Here is a 22,718-nt window from a genome sequence, read left to right as displayed (position 1 = left end):
AAGAAAACTGAAAAAAAAGATACACGAGTTACGTTAAAAATAATGAAAAAGTATTGCCAACAAATCAATAATTACGGATCAATGGTTGCTATATTTCAAGTGGTAAATAACACCAATTTAATCGTTTTCGTTATCATAAATAAAAGATAGAGCGAGAGAGAGTAGAAACTTGTCGATAATAAAAGTTGTTGTAAAACTTCTCATTCGACTGTACATCCTTTCCACGAAACACTTCTAAATATATTTTTCTCACGGCAGCCAAACATACACTCTTAAAATTTCCTTTAAACAGACGACGCTCTATTTATCTACCCGTTGTACCATAATATTTCGTCCTAATAATAACGGACGTACTTATCGATTCGACTTTTGGACGTGTGCACGAATAATGTTGTTGTGTTTTCTCTTACGACCCTTTTCTTTCACACGATTCCATTTAATCTCGATGATGTTTTTTTTTTGGAAAAAGGAAAGAGAAAGCGCGAAAAAAAAACAGCTAAACAATTCGGGGAAAAATGTAATTTCTCATTAAATCGTTGTTAGGACAATGCGAGTCGAGGTGGCTGTGTTAAATCGGGTTAAGGCACATCTATAAATACCTCACTAACTGCGAGTGAGAGAACATGAAAAAGAGAGGGAGAGAGAAAGAAGCACAAAGTGTACTGGTGGAAGCGTGAGAAAGAAAGAAAGAAAGAATACAAGAGATAAAGAAAGAGGAAGAGGGAGAGAGCGAGACATGTAAACGTAGAAGAACAGAGAGAAATAGTAAGCAAGCGTACGAATAAGCAAGAGAAAGAACGAATAGAGTGGGGGTGGAATAAGGGTGGAGAGGGGGAGAGAAAGGGGGGAGGAGGTGGCGGTGGAAGGCTAAGAAACGTGCGAGAGAGATAAACGCAGAATCACAAAGTTGACACAGAGAAATGAAAATGAAACAGAGAAAGACGACGCGCTGATAACGATGGAGGAGGGAGAGAGTTAATCAGTCCTTCTAATAGTGTGGCACATTGAAGATACACACAATTGCATTCGTTGCCAGATGTCTAAGTACACGACCGTCTCCCCTCCATTGACTACCCCTTCCCCCACTCATCACCACGCTGTCACTTCTGCATTACGGACGAGCGAGAACACATCGAGTGAATTCGACACAACGAGCGGAGGGAAGAGAAAGATCGCAGGCGCGCGGAATCTGTATTTAAGCCAGCGCAAGCCAACTTTTTAATTACAAAATTTTTTTCAAATTACTATCGGCTCACCTCTATCTTTTCCATTTCTTTGCTGCACGACTGTCACTTACTATTCCCACAGTCATCTAGGATCCTTTGGCACACACACACTGACGGCACATAGCGCGATATATCACGAGCTACACAAACGCGGTGTGCGTGTATCGAAACGATATAAGTTTGACGCGCGCGGACCAGCGACTCACGGTGCGGCGCACGCCGCTGTCCCATCAAGACTACTTTGTATTTACTCTAATTATGTGACGTCACGGATACACTGCTCGCCCCACCATTCGCCGCCGGAGGCGCCCGAGCTATGACGAGCGTGCTCGAGCGACGCCGAGGTCGAGCGAGCAACGCGCATGGCGAAGCCACCAGTCACCTGTCGTCTCTTCTCCTTCTTGTAGATCGCTTAGTGCAGTACATCGTGAAACGCTACCAATTTTATACACCGTGCACCTCTTTCTCATCTCGAACTCTAGTATTCGCGGTTACGTATTTTTCTATCGTCACAATCTTATTCTACCACTAATTGATAAGACATCTTCGATTTCCAACAGACACTCCCAAGCGTCGCGTCGTGCAGATAAAACTACATGGCCGATTTTTGTGCTCTCTAACCTGAACCCGATGTAAGAATTTGTGCTCCTGGTGATATGTTGCTTCATGTTCGAACTACGGACTCAAGAAACCGTTCATGTTCGTGTATCTACGTTGAAAATTAATATGCCGTGATCGATTAGATTTCAAAATGTCAAACTTTTGCTAAGAGTAATTGAAAGTTTGACGTTTAACTCGTGACGTATATTTACGATCTCTGTTATGAATCAGCTGATAGTGCAAGAGTGCTGTTTGTCAAAAGATGAATCTTTCATAATTAGTTGATCATTATCATAAAACAATGTGTCTACGAAGATAAAATACGATATTGATAAAATTGTAATAGACATCGATTGTGCTTTGTAAATTTTAATCATTACGTTTAATGTAAGTGCGGTTACATTTAATTACTTATTGTAAAAACCAAGTGTTAGAATTTAAAGGAATCTATAAAGAATGACGTTAAAAAAGTTGAATGTATTTTGAGAAGCATAAAAATGTGTGAAAGATTAATACAAATAAACAGTAATGATATTCAAGTGGTCGAAATCGGGCAACAAATAAAATATTGTAAGAATTTACTGTTTTATAAATTACTATACGTAAAATAACTATCAATTCCGAATTTAACGAACATGGTCGATATAGATGGACAAGTGTGTCGATAAAAGTGCATAATAAATCACACCACCGTTGGAAAATCATATTTATTTATTCCATTTATTATCCAAAGCTCATTTCCAATGTCCAATTTTCATAAAAAATCTCACGCGTTGAAAATACTTGCCTTTATCGAACACACAAATTACAAAAATCAATGTCTGCCTTTGTGATAGACATGCTACATTCCCCTGCATTACGCTTTATAGGTTAACTTCGTTTTCTCGTTCCGTATAATGAATAGACCCGATAATTTTGCATTCGCGATATAATTCCCTTTTTATTTATTTAACAGTTTTTGTATAACTTTCATATATTATATGACAGAAATTTAAGTGGTTGCTCCAGATAAAGATTTTGTTGTAGCGGAAGGCAACGTGCACGAGGAAATATATAAGAATATATATGTCATATATATTCCTATACATAATATATATACATACACATATATACATATATATGTATATATGTATATACACATACAGATATATATGCATATATTAATGTATATATATATGTATATGTATATACTTACAATATATGTTGAAGAAACATGTTTAGATGTCGATAGACGGATTTTAGGCCTATTTCGCGAAACATTGATTTGCACGGTGCTACGATTAGCAAACTAATAGGTACAGGCGTGTATAGATTTAATTACAGTGATTATTTCGTTGTTGCTCTTTTCTTTTCTAATTTTCTATTCAGACATCTTTCATGTCCTTCCGTCGCAATTGTTTCATAAAAACGTGACATCATTTAAAGATAGATTAAATGAATGTAAATGAGAATGAATTATTTTCTTAAATTATAGCAAAAAATACAAACAAAAAGAAATGTGTTCGGAACTGTAATCAATAATACATGGAGCTACGAAATCAAATGTTTTGACTAGATAAAAAAAGATAAAAAATTTAAATACAAAGTCAAATGCATTTTTTATTAGTCTAAAAAATTAGTTTCCAAAATTTATTTGTTATTATTTCTTACTTGTTTTAGCAAGTATTTGGAAATAATGATTTGCAATTAATTGGTTGAAACTTGTGCAACGGAATTACATGGCGTACGGCCATTACGAGAAATCAGTTTGTGCGAATTATACACACGTCATTAATTGCTGGAAATCCTTTTCCGCCAGGCCGATCAATGACTATCAAAACTATATTACGTGAATTTTTACCTTAATTTATAAACATTGTTTGATATGACTGAACAAATGGCAATACGATGGAGCCGAGAAATAGATCCGTTAATTCATCCGTTAACCGGGTTTCGAATCGAGATGGCTTCTCTGTCTGTAAAAATTGTATGATCATACATCTATCCAATATTTATACGTTATCACGCTTCTTTAAATATGTCTTTGAGAAGGAACAGAATCTTACCGATGTTCTAGCACTAATTAGTGATCGTATGACGGAAGAAATAGCACTTTTATCACACTCGGAATTATAATTGACATGGCGCGGTCAACGAACCGAATCGAAAATTGCACTGCGCAGCCAAACTTAAAATTGGAGGGAAAACTGTTCTGACGATAGCGCCACTAACCACCTTCGCTATCTAGTTATAGATGTAGGAACTACGATGATTTTTCTCTTGTGCCCAAAATCACGTATGCAAATCTTTCGAAGTTGAGATTATCTTGGACTAATTGGACTTCAAAATTCAGTGCCCTTTTCGTTCTGTGTTATTCGATTCGAAAATTCATATCTCTCGTAATAACCGTTCTACACATCTTTAATCGTATTTACGAATTTTATTCGAGCTTGTGCATAGTGTAAGAAAGTATTCGAAATTGCGACCGTTTGTGGATCAGGTTATGATTAACGTTGCAACTCAAACTGGCAAAACGAACTTGACAAGCTTCGCTGTTTAAGCAATATAGGGAGGTACACAGAATTCTTTCCAGATATTAAACATGTACATTATCGCGTACGTTTAAACGACCAATCATTTATCAATTTTATATCCAGTTTTATGCTCGTAATTATCTAAACTGGAGTTAGGATATGAATTATATTATCTTTTCTCTTAACGTGGTCAAGGTAACGTACGTGACATATTTTTGTTGTAAAATGTTTTACACTCAGAGGACACTAATTTTTCATACGTTATAATAATTTTTAGGTGAATTTGAAGACACTATAATTTCGAGAGTTACGTTTTACGCCACTGTTGCCAATATATTGGTTTTCTTGGTCCTCTAAGAGTCAATAACTGAAACAATACGAAATAACAAATTTATTCGCTATTTTAAGCACGTCGGTGACAAAATATCAATGGAATTGAAGGAGTCCCAGCATGTTCCATTAACAATCAATTGTCTAAATCTAAATTTGTCGGTACTGTAACCAGAGCATAAGTGGAGTGAGGAAAATATCACAGCTGGCCCCCGGAAACGTCGAAAATCCAAAATAAAGGAGGGACATTGAGGGCCTTCGAGGAACTGCCCGGTCGTCCCAGCACCGACCTTCTTAAACCTGTTCTTTCACACGTGTTTGCCACGTCGAGTATCATTGATAAAACGTATCTGTAAAATATAGAAAAAATGATACAAATAGTAACGATCTAAATTCTAAAAAAGGATTTTCTCAGTAAGCGAACCGGGCTGATCGGGCTTCCTTTTTGCGCGTATATTCATATTATACATGTATATTCTGTAACTAATAGTAATATTAATTGTATGATCGCTATTAACTATTTTTATTATTATTATTATCATTGGCTCGCACGCTAAACCGATCGCTGTGCCGGTGCACTATACTCACAGGTCTTACTTCGAATTTACTTCTTGTATTTATAGAATTTATTCTGTATTGAATAAAAAAATATTATAATAATTTCTTCAGATTGTGAAACAGAGCCTTAAGATTAGGCATTAGTTACTCTTTCGTAATGACGCCATAGCGTCGCATGCAGGCTGCGTTAGAAGCTCGTAGATAAGTTTTCGAACAAAATATCTTTCACTACCTGGTTTCAATCTTGTCGAGTCAATGTTGTTATCCCATAATTCAACGTACCTGAAATTTAATACGGTCGAGCGCACCGGTACAGTAATTGGCTTCTACTTGTATTAAGGAAAGCGTGTCGAGGTCGCACGAGGCTTCTGAATTTTTGTTCGAAACGCTACTTTATATAGGGAAATTATAATCACAGATTGATTTAGCGCGTAAATTTCTAAGCGGTCGCGCGTTCCACGACGATTCATCGCGTTCGTTTTTTTTTTTGTCCATTTATAGGATTCATCGTTTAGATAGGTATATATGCAATTCATAATTCAAAGTCTATCATAGTTTTTGGTCGCTAAAGGTTCTTCGTGTCTTTGCTTGTCGATCGCATTCAGTTTTCCTCTTTCGATACTCATTAAATATTCATGTTAATTATGTTTAATTAATTATTATATAACTCACAGACTATTCGATAAGAACACGTAAGCATTATTTCGTCAAGAATTATCAGTTGTAATTGCCATTAGCCTGAAAAGACGATTAAACGAACGATTAATTTCAGGTAAACTTCCAAATACACTCCACACAGATGTACTCACAAATTGTTAAAATATTTAACGCCAAACATCTGAAACAATGAATCCACCAAATACAACAGGTACAGATAGACTTTGAAACAATCTAAACTTGGCGATTCAAAGGATACATCTAACTGTTTCCTGAGATCTTTACGACATACTTCAAGCAGTCTGATATGAGGAACCCGTACGTAAATCTCGTATCTACGCACTTTCGTACTCGAATTGAAGCCTCGCACGAACGCGGTGCCGTAAAATCGTTAAATTTCTTAAAATAATTTCTTTTCTCTTTCCTAGTGTCATGTCGCTCGAGAGCTCTCCCTCACAAAAGGCTACCGCTTTAGAACATACCTATCAATGAATAAATAGTCTAAAAGCATATCACAACTAATACTTTCAATTGTTGCTGCTTTGATTCAGTTTGCTTGCAAAAGCATTAAGAAAAATTTTGTTAATGAACTGTAGCTTATTTAAAGTGCATTTCCAAGTCAGCTTTTTATATGTATAAATTGAATGTTAGAATTTTTGGCTGGAAAATTCGCTAGTATACCAATCGCTCTCTTTCCTCCGTTAGCCTTGAAAGGAGAAGCGTACACTCGAGCGAGCAACTCGACGTAAATCATGGACCTTTTATCGAATAATCGAACATGTAAGTACTTAATTACTCCGCGTCCCCAGTATTTGTTCCCCCATCGTCTTGATTGCTACCATTCGCAGTTTCTGCGGTATTATCAGCAGATTCTACTTCGACGTTTCCTTCGACCGAAAGTTCGGTCACTATTATTCTTTCTTCTGTCTCCTCTCCCAAAGGATTTTCGTCCTCTTCGGATCCTTCCTCGGGTTCCTCCACCAACAAATTCCCTGTTTCGTTCAGACATTCCGACATCTGTTCCTTGCCTTCTATGGTTTCTTCCGTAATGGAAATCATTTCTTCATTTCTGAACGCGTCCGCAACTTTCTGCTCGATGGTTAGCTGTCTGACGGCGTTCTCCAAGTTCTCTCGTAAGACTCGGTTCATCTTCGTTTCTTCGTCCTGCCACGTTGACGGCATGAACGACATCCGTACGGTTTGGTACAGCCTCTTAAATCCTAATTTCTTGTACAAACTCTGACTCGCGTCATTTTCAGGACGTATCACAACGAACGGCTGGTATCCCTTGTCGACGACTTTTTTGGTCAAGTACCTACGATTTTACTATTATGAATGGAGAAGTATCGTTGGTGTAAGTCTTTTTCGAGATTATTTACCGTAACACATTCGCTGCTACTAGAATATGACGATCTACCTCTGAAAATGCATTCTATTTTTATCAGGAATGCCTTTATTATTATACTAATGATCTTTTTCTGAGTAGGGTGTTCACCATTTTGTTAGTTTCTCAAATTTTTTTGAAACAAACAATCACGTGGGTAGCAGTGAAAGTGTTAAACTCGTTCATCAAGCAATGATCCGATTATATCACGAAGATATAAAAATATAACAATAGAAGATAAGATTCGTCTACCTTGCTAATTTTGTACCGTAGCCCTTCCGTCTGTATTCTGGCTTGGTCTGCATGGAGAACATGGCTCCATAGTAAGACTGGACCATCCACGCTGCTAAACTTCCCTTAACAAAGACTCCTGCTGCTGGAAGGATTCTGATTAGCCGCAGGAAGACTTCATGACACTCCATATCGTTAGCAGGATACAGTTCATAAATTCCTTCGGCGTGTTCTGCTTTCAGCGGTTGAACTTGTATGTCAGGATCTGCGTCCTCGTCTGCTTCCTCCACGCAGTTTAGGTTGTTCGGATCCGCGCACATGTAGACATCTCCAGCCACCCTCTCTATAGTTCCTATCCCCTCGTAAAGATGTGTCAACTTTTCCGCTAAGGCATAGTGTATGAAGTTAATGTACAAAGGCTTCGACCAATCGATCAAAACATCTTCGTTCCTCAATAATGTGAGTAGTTCCAGTCGGTCGTTAGGACAAAAGACGCCCACGCTCTCGAACAGCAAACCATGAGGCTGAAAATCGATGAAGTGATTACGTTAAAGAAGAGATTGGTCTTCTACCGGCGCTAAAACTAAGGGAAGTTGTGAAAGGCCTTGTCCTCGGGCGCATGAATTATTTATCATTGGGTTTTGTCGCCGAACGTTCAGATTTACTCTGCCCCGACTTTTAACGTCGTAAAATCCCATTTGAAATTTAACTTTGTCCCTTTGGGGAATTTAAGCACCTTGGTTTCAATGCGATCAAACAAATGAATACAATGGAAAGTATCAGGGTTTACGCGTTTCGATTTACGAATTGGCAAATTTCAGGAGAGGACAAGAGAATTTAACGGTAACAAGTTATCGAACGCACAAGATTGCGGACACGTTAATTAAGTAAAGAACATCGAGAGAGATAGGGTGTAGATTAGAAGAGTCACGACTGAGGTCAGGTAATGAACTGGCAAGGCTGTGAGACAAAAGATTGGCCGAAAGCCAAGCAAGTATCTGGGCCAACTTTTCTGCACCTCTACGCTATACGTTCGGAAACAAGATGAATTTGCCAAAGGCTCGTGAGATAGGTACACATTCCTTTTTCAATTTTATATTTTTTATCCGCCTGAGTATTTAATTGAATCATCGAGTACTTTGTTTCACAGGAGCGATTTAAAAATATTTTATCTTTTAAATTTATGAAAGAAGATAAATTACACGGACAATGTTCGATATCTTTTTCCCTGATATACTCGAGGGAAATAAACGTAGTATAAGTGGACTGTCGCGAGATAGGATCAGTCGCGGTTAAAGTATAATTTGAAACGAATGGAGATTTATTTTATACTCACAGATAATGTCATTCCGGGGAAATGTAAGCAGATCGCGTCCTCGGGCCAGTTATTAGCTACGTAGAAATTAAAATCCCATACTCTGTCATGCATGTAGGTCAACAAAGTTTGATGGAACTGTAAAACAAAGAAGACAGTTACGTTAAAAGCTGCAAACAATCGACGAAGAGTTTGTACTCTGTTTCAAACCAGTAGTTTCCCAGCTGAATAACCACCTTGCCAAGTAAACGGACAAAATGACAAGTAATCTTTTTGCACTGTAGCAGTTACAAAGCTGTGGATCCGCGAAGAAACAGTTGGAAATCTTTTCATCTCGTGGAAGAATTAGAAGAGTACAAGCTCTTGGGGTAGTTAAGGGGTGGATTTCTTTCCCGTGGTGAGCATTGACTAAAGGCAACGTCTGAGATGAAAAGGTGGATATTTACAGGGAAGCTGCAAGATAAAGAGTAATCTAGCCAAGGGCGACGCTCCAGACGTCGGCTCTTAAAATAAAACACGTGCTATCTCTGATACGTTCGTGTCTAAAGCATTCCCTTTTTCTTCCTCAAATATTGTAATGATTTTCAATTTTGCAGGGGGGAAAATAGTCACGATGAGTTCCATTCGTTCGCCCACTTTTGCCATCAACAGACATCGAAATCGAATCATATTGCTACAAAAGACTATGGTTGCCAATAACTGTAACAGACGACCATTTAAAATTCTAGTGATATCTGTATCGATTGCAGAATATACATATTGAATGCAGATGCATCATGCGAGCTACCAGCTCTGTAACAACCTCTCGGTTGAAAGTAAGTAAATAATCGACAGTATTGCGGAACGTCGTAGTCTGTCCTAGATTTTATATAACCGTTGCATCAGGCAGAATGGACGAATATCATGCACGATACACTGCGAACGTTCTAGCGATTTCACACGTCAATTTAATTTGGAATTTGAATACGACCCAATAGCGTCACGTAGTGGCGAATGTTTTACCCGTTACTGCCGATATCTCTTCTATTATTTTTATTTTTTACATTTTATTTTTTCGTCAAGCGTATGGAATTTTAGCTTCCTCGACCGCATGAAAGACAGGCAAATTCCCCGCATCTCGTTTTCTGAAAAAGGAACGTAAGCGTGCTCATTTTTACTTGAAATATTTTTGTGAGCACAGATGTCGTATAATAAAATGTTTCACATGCATCGCGTGAAGTATGACCGGCGTAAATTTACATATCACTGGCTCGATCGTGAAAAGAGCCGAGAGAGATGATGCAAATAAGAAAGTTGCAGGAATTGTCCCGATTCGTTTGGTGTCTTTCGAGCGAAAATGCTTCTCTTCGCGCTCGACGTGTCGCACCGCGTATACGTAAAATTAATTTTGAGAAATTGAATCTTCATATCCAGTAAAATATTAACACGTAAATTTGTTTCAGCAGCCTCTTCTTATCTAATTCCTTATGTCAATTAATCTTAAAAGTAAATCCACTGATAAAGTTCCTCTTTCTCTCTTTAAAATTTCATTTTTATTATACACTGGCAAAAGTGAAACTAAAGAAGTTTATTTACCTTATCATGACCTTAAAAAAACCAGCGTTATTGGAGAAACTTCAAATTGCTAGCGAGATAAAAGTCATGCAAGCTAATTTACCCGGTTTAGAGATAATAATAGAGTAACACGTAACGTGCGTTAACGTGGCGAATAAACGAGACCTGGCAGCTTTATTATTTTTAATATATAACCGTATTTTTCCTTTTTCCTTAATGAATATACTTGCAACCAACGTATACGTGTTTCACGCTTCGTATCACACATTCTGTTTTAACAAAAAGCAGAATATTACCGTAACAGAAATACTTCGTTATTTTATGAACAGTTGATTGATATTTCTTCAGGTCGTACTAACTGTACCTATTTATATGAAAGAAAGGAAACGAAATGGTGTCATTATGTACACTGCTGTTAGTAGTGTACTATAGTTATCTTACCTCATCGCCACTTGCTACCGCTGTAGACAATCTCCCCTAAGCCGAAGAGCTAATGTAAGGAAGAAAAGATGATGTATGTTGGGCTTCGAGTTTCTCTCGCTTCATCCACTTGTCACGGAAACAAAAGAAGAAAGAGGCGATTCAAAAAGTGGTCCGGCGAAGCTACTCATTATCGAAACTCTTCGAGACAGGCTGTCGTTGCTCGTTAAGGATCATCATGACGCGTTGTAAGCGTGCAAGGAGCATCGATTCAAATGCGGATTCGAAAAAGCCGTACAGCATCGCGTGTGCACGTCCAGACACAACCTTGACCTTGCCTTTTCGTTGGTTGGCACAGCTTTATTCGAGGATAAATAACGTAGCCGGCATGCGCCATCGTTTCATGCTGGCCAAGCATTATAACACACAACGCGTGTACCAATGGTCATCGTTAATTCTTCCGAATCGCGCAAACTGCTAATGCGAAGCGGGATCGCAGAAAAGATGAAAAAATAACTCCGGAGAACCATTGCTTGCGATCTGAACAGAACCATCTTTTGGAATTTTGCATTCAAGGAATTAAAGACGGTACGTTTGTATCCAGTTACGACCAAATTTTTGTATCTTTGTTAGTTAGTTTTCGAAAGGTATCGTGAAGTGCGCTATAAGGCTTGCAAAATAATAAAATGCAATAAAACTACCGTTCGATCATCTTTTTCAAAGAAAGCCTAAACGCGAGAGGATTGTGTATCGCTTATGCCTGGCATAATACAAATGGTAAATTACGAACGTTATGCGAGACGTAAGAGCTTATGATCGCAGATAAGCAATCGACGACTTTCTCGATAACGTTAAACGCTTACAACATCGAATTCCAATGGAGTGTCGCAAGAACGAATCTCTGTCGATATCGCAGTGAGATTACGAGATCAACGCCGTGCGTTGATCATGGAAACGCAACCTTGGCCTTGACTCCGCTACACCTTGCACATCGGTACCGGAATTGAGGTGGCGTGGCCAGCAGTCGTAACACCGGTAGTCCCGCCAGCCGTCGACGAGCAACAAACAAAGCTCTTTTTAGATCGATAACTCACTGGCTCGAGAGTGAAAGGCGAAAGAGAAAAAGATGGATCGATGCCGGCGGAGTCTCTTTGTAAATTCGTTGCCCCGCCGTTTTCAGCTTTAAATATTTGGAAATTGCTGACACGAAATTCTTCAGATTTACTATATAATGCACAATTCAGTCTTGATTACAAATTTCAATTACGCCTTTATTACGATATCTTAAATTACTTCGATCTATGTGCTCAGGTGTTCAGAAAATAGTATACAGACTGTTGCTTATTCCCATTATTATAGGTATTCCAGTGTTTTTAACGTCTATCAATACCTATTACTGCAGCAGTACGTGCGAAGAGAATAGTCGAGGTCGTAATAAATGGATACGAGACATTTAGTATAGATATATACTGTGTTATACGTATAACGTATACTATTCGATCGAGATACATACTATGTAGTATCTTTCCTAGAAAGAAACTTTAAAATTACGTATAGTACTTTCTTATTTCCATTGATATTTTACAGATATGCGCATAACATGCTACAAAAAAGAAAGAGGAGGAAGATCTTATAATCGATGCTTGAGATGAAATGTTTAACGCGAACACACTATAATGAAGAAAAGGAACGAAGCGGCACGAGTAAACTTAATGAAAACAAACTGTACGTATAACGACGCAGCGTAACAATAAGAAACGGAACGTGAGATACTCGAGGAGAATGAACGGAAAGAAAACACCAAAATCAAGAAGATCAACTAAGATGCTGATTACGCTTGAACGATAAGACTGATAATACAGATGATACTGGTATCACTGAAGGTGGTCTCTCCAGTTCGCCGTGTATATCGATCGTGGTTGTGACGTCATAACGACGTCAGCCGAATGAATTCGGTGAAGATCGGCTTCAAGACTTCCGACACCCGAGATTCGGTATACGGTGCATAACCTGCCGATTTGTCAGGCCACTACACGCGGCGAACGTTGCTGCAACAGCGTGCGTAGAAGGCAATTCATAATTCGAGATAGCATCATAAATGACCGATAACGGTGATCGATATTATCGTTAAAAATATTTTTATAATTTTAAAAAGTAACTTTTTTTTCCATCGCTTTTCACACGTTTCTTTGTCATCGACCAAATGGATATCGAATACACTTCCCTGACTGTGTAGGAGATTAGCATTCATGAGATACTAATGTATGCATGGGGACGCAATCTGTTTCACAGAAGTACTTCATCGATAAGTACAACGTCAAGTGATTTGAAATTTATAATCTACATTAGATATCGAAATTTATTAAAAATAGCAGATGTCCTGAAACTTTTGAATGGCTGTGCGTAGTGAACTTCTTATGGCGGTGTTAAGATGAACTATTGTACACCCGTTCAAGAAATATCAGCTTCATACACATGGCTGAACGTGGCGAACGTACGGCGATGGTGATGAACACGAGGACACGTTTTATCATCGCGTAATCGGTGCACACGCGATTGATCTATCGAAACGTGTCGTCAGCAAAGAGATTTCAGCCTCGGTTTGGTATCATACATTAATACGTGCCTAGCTTTCTATGTACCACTTAGAAAAAATATCACGCCGCGTTGCTCGCGCCACTTTACGACCCTGCGTGCAAATATCCCGGCGAGAATATCGCCGTTGCACAAGGCGACCTGTACACGGTTACGACCTTGACACTAACCTAGCACAACGGCCGACCACTTATACCGGGTTACGGCGGAAATACTACGCAAGGATCTCTTCCTTTACACCGGTAATCTCATCCTGTCGATCCTCGCCCCCTCTTCCCTCGGGAGTCCTGCGGATATCCTCCCCCTATCGCCCGGCCAATTTTCTCTCAACTCCACGACAGATCCTGTATCCCTATTTCCTCTTCTTACTGTACATTTATCTCAAATATTTTTTCTTTCTTTCACTCGTCCTTTCTTTGATCTAAGTTTATCTTAATCCTCCATGAGATCGTTTACGCGACCCGAGATGCGACGTTTTATTCGTGCATTTCTTTAAAGCGAATTTTTCTCTTTTCCGAAGAACCTTTTAATTCTTGGGTCCTGCGAGGATCTATTTGTCCAATTATCATAAATCTCGGACACTAGGGACATGTAACATCGAATAATAATCGACGGGCTAAGGATCGCGCTGGTGTAAGTCAGGATCATAAGGATTTCTTATTTCAATTCTCAAATGTACCATCCGTTTAGTTCCACATTTAATTAAGTTAAAAATTTATTCTAGACTTGAAGCGATATAGTGAACTTTTTATAATAATAAATACAAATCGTTAAGAGCTTGTATAATAAATAGGGAAGAAAAATTAGGCCTGGGTAGAAAGGATGCAGCTTGTTCACGGAAGATGCGAATGTATGTATAATCATGAAAGTTAAAGTCATAAAATGTGACGAAGGTTAGATCAACTTGAGGTCTATTTTGGAACGTCTTCGAGCCGATCGTGTTCCAAGTTTAGGATAGAAAGCTAACGTGAACGTCTTCCAAGGACTTCAGGCTGCGGAGCGATAATTTAAAGGTGGCAAGCGCGTGCAGGTATTGGCCTTCGTTCGCACTAAATTCCTTGTGGGTTGTTTTATCGCGTCGCAGTGAATTCCAAGGACCTTAACCTTGCGATATTAATCGTGTCGTGCATTCTGCGCGCGTAGATTTACGTGTCACCTTTTCTACAGCAGCGCAGATCTATGTGTTCACCTAGCCTGCATTTCTAACCAAATTCAAGGTCTCGTCTGGCTCTCATAGCGTGATTTAGAATCGCGTTTTTGAGCAGAAGATGCCACGAAGCTCTTAATTAAATTTTCGTCCGCAAAAATTGGCCCGCGAATCTCGTAAATCAGCCGCCTTTCACGTATTCGCATTAATGCCGCAAAAAAATATAGTAATTTCCAGAGAACCACTGTAATTATGCGAGCGTTGGAATAATTTATTCGGAACCGGTTATTTTGTTTTTCGAAATGTAAACGCGCTCGAGATCGATCGCTGGAATTATTATTAGTCGAAAACACGACATCCGAGAGGAACGGGGAATATTTTCAAGCAGGGGAAACCTAATTTGCACGTGTAACAAAACGAATTAAGTTTTTCCGTAGGGCACGTAATTTCTGATTCATTGGTTTTTGCATTAAAAAAATTACCATTAATTACGAAGAAATGTAACTTATACAGCTTTCAACCGTAAAACTCTATTCCATTCTCTTCAGAGTTTACATGTTCTATCTATCTGGCATTTCTTCATTTTTTAACATACATTCGAAATGTCTCGTGTCTTTTATCTTCTGAGCAAAATTGTCATATACAGACTGTTGCGAAATAATGGTTAAATATCTGAAATTGAACGAAGATAAGTAAATATAGTACGAAGAAAATGAAATAGTAGCCATGATATTCAAATGGAGCACGGTAGTATTTGAAATAGGTAATTTCAGTAATCCATAATAGAAACTCTAAGGGCAAGACAAATTACAAACTCCGGTGGTCCTGCCAGGATTTCCTGAATTTCTTGTGCGTAAACCTGAGCCGAGCAAATTCAAAGGGAAATTGCACGCACCTTTAAGGATTCGGGCAGGTAGCCAGCAAGGAAGTCCAAGAGTCGAGGCAGCTCTTCCTCGGTGAGCAGACGAAAGTTCCGGCCTCGTTCCATCGCTTCGGGGCACTCCATGCTGAAACTAATTACCAAGAGATGATTGTGTAAGTGGCACGAACTTTCGAACCTCAGTCGGTCTCCGCCGGCCGTAAAACACGTGACTCTATGTCCCTGTTCATAATATGTTCAATGAATTTCTTCTTTCATTGAATTTCTAAAAACTTTCTTGCGATGATTTATTCTGTAAATTTCCCTTTTTATACCCAACTGTTTATTCCGATCTTTATGTCGTATGAACGATAGATAGAGTGTCCACGGAACGACCCTATACAACTGTAAAGCGATCTTTGACGATCTCTAAAATAACTTCCGTGTGACTGCAGATAATCTTCAAACCCGCGACTTCGCATGATTTGACATTAACACGACCCTAGCGATGAACGACCTTCGTTTAAGACACGACATTGATTCCAATGCTGAATAATTAAGAAAATGACAAGAAACGTCAAACATTATTAGTTGCAGTCTTATTCCCGATGAATCATATAATTTGCAACGATCGGTCTCCAATTACTCATTTGCAACAATGACTGGACAGTTGATCGAACGTTTTCATTTTTCAGGAATAATAATCGAAGAAACATGGAAACATCGTAAAGATGAAAAAGAAATACATAAATTGACGTGCGATTAGCGAGCATTAAAAGCACGAGATCTTATTTCCATGCTCGTTCACAGATGTTTATCGATGGACGATGATTACATAATTACAGGTACTTTTGAACTTTCAAATGTTAGAGAGCCAACACTTTCTGTGCATAGTCAAGGTCTAACTTTGGTTTATCGTGGCAAGTAGAATGTCCACGTGTTACACACATCCATCATCGCCCGCGCTAATTATTTCAACCTTCCAACCTTGTTTCGCATGAGAGAGAGAAAGAGAGAGAGAGAGAGGGAGGGAGAGGAAGATAGATAGAAAATTATAAATGAAAATTTAATTGGATAATTACAAAGATGACGAACACGCTATGAAGACCAGCACATTCCTTTTAAGGGTTTTATACATTTTTATAGACTTTTGTAGAGCACAGAATTTGTCAAAGACTCAGGCTCTAAAGTAATAGATATTTTTGAGTTAAATATTGAGTATTTAGGACATTTAAAAAAAAGAAGTCGAGTTTTAGAAAACGGATTCCTAAAAGATTTTCTGGATGATACTGATTTAGCTTCTAAGAATTGCAAAACAATTTCAAAAAGATAAGAATTTAATATTTTTAAGAACTAGAGATCAAAATTCAAGATATTCAGTGCTCGAGAACTTGTGATTTCAAAGGTTAAAGAATTACGTAGAATATAAAGCAACTTAGGATGACTTAATCTTTTGCCTATATACATAGTGGATGAAGCTAAAGCACATTATCTTTCAAATATCGATAGCATGCGTTTGTAACACTCTTACCTAACCCTGTACTATCAACAAAGTCGTCGATGAATAAAATATAATTTCTGTGCTCTTCGTCATTAGCTGAGAATTAGAAGGATCTCCGATGCCATTTTAACAATGCAATACATTATAGCACTATAACAAGAAAATAACGTTAATCGGAATTAAGATAAGCGATCTATCGCTTTAATTTTCTTGCAAGCGATTTATTTTATCAGCGAGAAATTACAAAAGCCATCAAATTTAGCGTTAATAAAATGAACGTTTAGTATTTTAACTTACTTTTGTCAGTAGATAAATTAACTGTTGTTGACAAATTAATTGTACCGTAAAAATACTTTACACGGGATATCAAAGTACACTGAATTTATTAAAAGCAAACTATTAAACTTGCTGACCGCGATGTAGCCTTTATCGTGAAAGATTAATTGCTGTAATCGATGGACCGAAAACACATATGGACAATATCGATTAGCCGCATGTATAAACATAAGGTAGTATATCGGAAAATTGAACGAAAACATTGAATTTTTATTGAGTTTATGTCTTATACAAAGAAACTCGTTGTTATCAATAAATTACTTTCGGAATAAATTCATCTTACAGGGTAAGGCCTTTGTCCTTGAATAAATCGGTTAAAGTGTAAAACTGCGTATCTTTTAGTATCATGGACGCCATTAGAATTAATAGGAATATTTATTTTGCAACATTATATCGAACATACTTTTAACAGTACGATGATTTAATTAAATGGCGCAATTAAACGAGTTTTTCAGCATAGGATAACGATACGTGCGAGGAAAGTAATCTCACTGAGAGAAGTAAGTATAGACACAGGGAAATCCAGCAAGATGTAATAGGATTGTCCCTCATGACCCATAAAATCCCGAGAGCACTGAAAAGAATAATTCTTTTGAACTCGCCCACCTATTTTATTTCTCGTTTCCTCCAAAGAGGGAATATTTTTGCTTAGATATTTCATCAGACATTTTCTTGCCAATTTATTATCGTAACTTACCCCTTGCTGCGTGTCTGCGTAATTGCTTGCCTATTTTCACAGTAAAATAGAACAGACATCGTCCAAATCTAGTTGATTCGACGGCACCGTATTTTGAAATCGATCGAAGGAACATTTTTAATCAACCACAGAAATAAGAATGACAAAGAAAATGATAAATGGAGAACAAACATCGGGACGTGGCACGTTCACAGCATCCCAAGCTGCTTACGATGAGTCTTCACTTACTGGTAAGTAATCAACGATTATATACGTGCCTATTTGCAGGTTCTTCTCTGCGAAGAATTACACCGGTGTCACGATAATGCCACAACAGGAAGCACTATGTAATCGGAGCCGCTTAACGCGCAACAAATAAGCTCCCAAAGGCGCACTACCGCCAAAAGATCGTTTGTAAGTGTCATTCGCAATAATACCAATTTATCGCGTTTACGTAATTATTATAAAAAAAAAAACACACTATCATTAGATTCGTTCGATTTACCTGAATGAATCGCGTGAGCCTTGTTCCAGCAAGACGAAGGAGAATCACCGCGATCGACGGATGTTCGATTGTCGAAAGAAAGGAGAATTACGCGACGTAAGATCGGCCGGAGGTGAGAATGGCTGCGGGCTGTTGTCAAGGGGTAGTTCCAACGGAGGCACCTGCCCTCGCCGCCCCCTGAACCCGCACTGCCGCCCCTGGGTCACCGTTACCCTCCTTGCACCGACCACCGCCGTGCTGCTCCTAGCGCAGGCGCTCTTTCATTTCAAAGACGTATCACTCCCTCTCGGTACCCAGCACTGCGCAATTTCTGATTCAATCTACTTTAGGGATTCTTAATCGAATTTTTGTAAATTATCTGGTTTAGAAAAATGTAATCGATGTAGTAGTTGTGACTACAACAGAATATATAAAAATATTCTATTGCATTGAATATCATATTGGATGATGAGGAGAGAATTATTTTTTATTGAGTATACATAAATATAACGTTATTCTAGGTAAACGTTACAATCATAAATATTAGTTTATTTTGTGCAAGCGTGACAATTGTAATGTACCATAATGAACATAGAAAGGAGTGAGATATGCCTTGTACGTGGAAATCGATATTTTTGCAAAGATATCATCGATATGTAGTTATGTTTCTCAAGCTGTATTTTCTTATTATACTTAGAGAAATTGTCTCTTCGATCCTTCATATATATATATATATATACGTATATATAAAGCTTATAACCCTTTGAGCACTGCGCTTTACTCGAGATTACTGATGCAATACGCTCAGGTCTTTAAACACGTAATCGCTTTATGTTACACGATATTACGAACTGGAGAAACATTTATGAAATGAATGAGCATAGGTCAATCGAAGTATTCGTGTTTACTTCTTTATTGACAGTTTATTAATTCTTATGACGAAAACATATACATATATCTATTTCCGATACTCCATTATTTTTCATTCTTATTAATTTCAGTCTTATGTACAATAGTGATATGAATGTAAATAAGAAATATTGCAGTGGAATATTTGTTTGGAAAATTTTAAGCATTATTGCGTTTGTGATGAACCCTCGCCACTGTACGGCACTGCGTCAAACGTCGTGGCGCAGAAAAGCACAGCTTCCACTTCTCTTCATTTTCGCAGATCGATCCGACCGACTGACAAACGTAATCGAAAATCTCGAGGTTAAAGTTGCCTATGCCAGTGGTGTGCGTAAGGAAAGTCTAGACGTAAATTACTTAAGTTTCATGTGACAAATTTCTTCACAAGTGTGTTTTTTATAACGAATCAGCAATGTTGTTTCATAAAAATTTGTATGGAAAATACCAATCTAGCCCTCTTAACTTGTGAAAGAGCGGGCAACAATGGTCATATACAATTTTATCCATTCATTTGCATAACTATTGAATCTTGGATAATTTAACCAAGTATTTTAAGAGACTATAGAATCTTTTATATCAATATAAAGAGTGTCAAAAAAGTAGCGAACTTTTCAGAATTTAATTCATTTGCTAGAATATGCTGTTAAAAAGTTTTACTAAAGTGAACTCGCGGCATGATCTTTTCGTTCAGAAGATCGTGCAATCTTATCTTTATCGATAGGAAAGTGGACGAAGAAGAAAGTAATTACATATTTTCAACACGAGCATAAGTGTGCAATTGTTAATTGATATGTGGACGAGCTGGTTTGGCACAGGTAGTTTCTATTTCTTGATTTCCTCTTTAGTTCTTGATACTAAAGTATTATTATAAATCGTTCAAACCAGAGCCTTAATCTTTATTTATTAATACTCGGTGATAGATAAATCAAGTATTTAAATATTCCCTCGATATCTAGTCATTCCTTCTTGTAACAGACGCGCATGCGTCTTGAACTTAACGCGTGTTATCAAATATTGATAGACACATAACCTACAAGAGCTTGTTTTTAGTTGTTTCTATGAATACAACGAATGAAAAATTGATAATTTTCTAAATTATTTTTGATGGCATGTGTTAATTAAGAATTAAGTAAGTACAGCGAGTTATTGATAAATTATAGAATATATGTGTATATAAAAGAGGTTAAAATGTTTGGTACTCTAAGCCCAATTGATGTATTATATTTGCGTAGTGTGTATATGTATACATAAATAAACTAGGTAGTAATATAAATGGTACTTATAAGTATTACATGCTAATAGTTCATATTTGAAAAAAATATTTTTAATAAACATTGTTATAAATTAAATTGCCAGAAATAATTGAAACACACTATTTATCTACGCAAGATAAATTTATTTGTGTCCAACTATATGCTATAATACAGGAATTAATTTAATTTTGTTTACATAGACACTAATAATTTGGATATTGTAAAAATACGTAATTTTTTAAAAGGTAGTTACACATGAAAAAGAATGCAATGTGTTTTATCCGTTTTTATAGATTATATTAACAAAGTGAGTATGTCAAGAAGAAAACCTGGCAACGGTGACAGACAATTCAACAACGTGGATTATACACAGCTTACAGAAACTGACAATGGCTTTGTTGATTCACAGGTCAGATATCCTTTATGTATATTTTAAATATTCTTCTACTTCATAGTAATGTAAATACATTAATTAAAGTTGATCAAAATATCATGTAATTAAATTGAAAATAATACAAAGACAAATACTAATGATTAATTACATTTGTCTCTAACAGTTTGTGAATCCACCTGTGAAAATACCATGGAAAGCCATTATGTTAGCTGCTCTTCTTTTTGTTGGAGGTACTATTATGCTCATCATGGGTAGTCTAATTGTAAGTGGACATATTGATTCAAAGGTAAGATATTTTAAATACCTTTTTTAAATATTTTTAAGCCAAAAATATATAATACAGTTACTATTACATTTTATCATATCTAAGAAGAATATTCTATTCATTTTACTTGTAGCTGTATTATTTATAATGACAATTTCATTATAATTTAAATGTATATAATGTGTATTTAATAACTGCTTTATCTTTTACAGTATTCAGATCGTATGTGGCCAGTTATTATTTTAGGAATTCTAATGTTTATACCAGGTGCTTATCATATGAGGGTAGCTATTTTAGCTTATCAAAAGGTACCAGGTTATTCATTTGATGATATTCCAGAGTTTGATTAATGAACTACAACTTTTTTACTAAGTATTAGTTGAAAGGTCAAACATCGTCGTTAATATATTAAACATTTAATTTACATCAAACTGTTTTATATAAATTGTAGATATATGTTTTTCTTGAAATATATATGTAAGTATTTACAGCTAATATGACAGTACAATTTGGTGTTGTACTTAAGTGTCCATTTTATGCAAGTATTGGATTTAATCTTAATTTAATTTAATTTTAAAACATATGGCAATTAATCAGGATATCAAAAATTTAATTGTCAGTATTATAACTACAATACATGTTATTTTCGTATAACTGTAGTATACTTTCAAAAAGAACACAAATTCACATGTACATATTCTACCATTGTGTAATTACATAATACCAATGATCTGTGCAGTTTTATTGTACAATCTACCAAAACATAGTCAACTTAAAAATAACAAAGCCATTTTTTAATTTGTAATGACTTACATATAAAACAATTCTAATGAAAATTAAAACAATAATCAATTTCCATAAGCGAAATAGCTTAGAAAAAATGTAAAGAAATATTAATCCAAAGAGTTACCCACTTTGATAAGGAGTAGAATCTTGTTTTCATTACTTTTCTATCTTATCCTTTAAGTAACTTAAGATACTTTTCTTAGTTAATTTACATATTTTATCTAATCTCCTTTTTGTTATTAAAATGGGTGGATTAAATTGACTTTTCAATATATTTTTCATTAAAATTTTGCTTTTTTCAATCCTTCCAGATTGGTCTTTTCTTTCACCAATAAATTTCTTATTTAAAGGGATATTTTGTAAAGAATTAAAGTTCATTTATGAAGTTGGTAAATTTCCGTAATGAATTTTATATTAGGTATAACTTGCCTCAAAATTAAGATATATATTGAATTCTCTTGGGTTAATATTACCGAATCCATGTCCAACATGCAATAAAAGTTGTATCATTGAATCCAGTATTGCAAGATACATTTCTTCTTTTGTCCAATTGGTATTAGGTTGTTCGGAAAGTTTCTTTCATTTTATAAGGAAATAATAGACGCACAATATTTTTTGTTTTATATTAGTTTATTGAATTATGCACGACCGTAATAATAGAAATATAACGAAATGGACCATACCTAATTCAATAAAATAATATAAAACAAAAATTGTTCATCTAT

General features: G+C 36.6%; 3 protein-coding genes and 1 long non-coding RNA gene across 9 annotated transcripts in view; 2 read left to right on the top strand and 2 right to left on the bottom strand.

Moving 5' to 3' along the window:
* Positions 1-1,466, bottom strand: part of LOC100746223 (mastermind-like domain-containing protein 1) — a 174,402-nt gene extending 172,936 nt beyond the window's left edge. For 2 of the 3 annotated variants that reach the window (XM_003490148.4, XM_033321184.1), the window contains exon 1: positions 1,257-1,466. In XM_003490148.4, coding sequence (XP_003490196.1) covers positions 1,257-1,271 — 15 coding nt within the window. In that variant the 5' untranslated portion in view covers positions 1,272-1,466. The remainder of the gene's footprint in view (positions 1-1,256) is intronic. The other variant, XM_012386667.3, reaches the window with a different exon arrangement.
* Positions 1,449-2,532, top strand: LOC112212976. The gene is made up of 2 exons (XR_002946833.2): positions 1,449-1,716; positions 1,787-2,532. It is a non-coding gene; the product is annotated as an uncharacterized LOC112212976 (long non-coding RNA).
* Positions 2,519-18,578, bottom strand: LOC112212974. 3 transcript variants are annotated; one of them, XM_033321190.1, is made up of 6 exons: positions 17,924-18,060; positions 15,426-15,543; positions 8,836-8,952; positions 7,521-8,023; positions 6,673-7,199; positions 2,519-5,019 (listed from the first exon to the last, which is right to left on the bottom strand). In XM_033321190.1, the coding sequence occupies exons 1-5, from the start codon at positions 17,980-17,982 to the stop codon at positions 6,677-6,679; spliced, it is 1,320 nt and encodes a 439-aa protein (XP_033177081.1). In that variant the 5' UTR covers positions 17,983-18,060; the 3' UTR covers positions 2,519-5,019; positions 6,673-6,676. The 3 variants fall into 3 exon arrangements, with proteins under 3 accessions (XP_033177081.1, XP_024224005.1, XP_024224004.1); XM_024368237.2 differs by lacking the exon at positions 17,924-18,060 and adding an exon at positions 18,408-18,578 and having other exon boundaries at positions 2,520-7,199; XM_024368236.2 differs by having other exon boundaries at positions 2,520-7,199; positions 17,924-18,058.
* Positions 18,579-19,540: 962 nt separating this feature from the next.
* On the top strand, positions 19,541-21,937 carry LOC100742062 (transmembrane protein 230). 2 transcript variants are annotated; one of them, XM_003490195.4, is made up of 4 exons: positions 19,541-20,110; positions 20,842-20,957; positions 21,106-21,228; positions 21,420-21,937. In XM_003490195.4, exons 1-4 carry the CDS (start codon positions 20,086-20,088, stop codon positions 21,555-21,557), a joined length of 402 nt encoding a protein of 133 aa, XP_003490243.1. In that variant the 5' UTR covers positions 19,541-20,085; the 3' UTR covers positions 21,558-21,937. The 2 variants fall into 2 exon arrangements, with proteins under 2 accessions (XP_003490243.1, XP_003490244.1); XM_003490196.4 differs by lacking the exon at positions 19,541-20,110 and adding an exon at positions 20,270-20,424 and having other exon boundaries at positions 21,420-21,741.
* The last annotated feature ends 781 nt before the right edge of the window (positions 21,938-22,718 follow it).

Source organism: Bombus impatiens, unplaced genomic scaffold, assembly GCF_000188095.3.
Source record: "Bombus impatiens unplaced genomic scaffold, BIMP_2.2 scf_0406, whole genome shotgun sequence".
In the NCBI taxonomy this organism is placed as follows: Eukaryota; Metazoa; Arthropoda; class Insecta; order Hymenoptera; family Apidae; genus Bombus; species Bombus impatiens.
This window is presented reverse-complemented; position numbering and strand designations above follow the sequence as displayed.

Excerpts from the sequence above, each read along its gene's own strand:
- LOC112212974 (XM_033321190.1), bottom strand. The coding sequence starts at position 17,982 with ATGTCTGTTCTATTTTACTGTGAAAATAGGCAAGCAATTACGCAGACA. Across the intron at positions 15,544-17,923 it reads ACGCAGACACGCAGCAAGGG|TTTCAGCATGGAGTGCCCCG; the intron begins GTAAGTTACGAT and ends CTTGGTAATTAG. Across the intron at positions 8,024-8,835 it reads TCCCCGGAATGACATTATCT|CCTCATGGTTTGCTGTTCGA; the intron begins GTGAGTATAAAA and ends ATCGATTTTCAG.
- LOC100742062 (XM_003490195.4), top strand. The coding sequence starts at position 20,086 with ATGTGGACGAGCTGGTTTGGCACAG. Across the intron at positions 20,111-20,841 it reads GACGAGCTGGTTTGGCACAG|ATTATATTAACAAAGTGAGT; the intron begins GTAGTTTCTATT and ends CCGTTTTTATAG. Across the intron at positions 20,958-21,105 it reads ATGGCTTTGTTGATTCACAG|TTTGTGAATCCACCTGTGAA; the intron begins GTCAGATATCCT and ends TGTCTCTAACAG.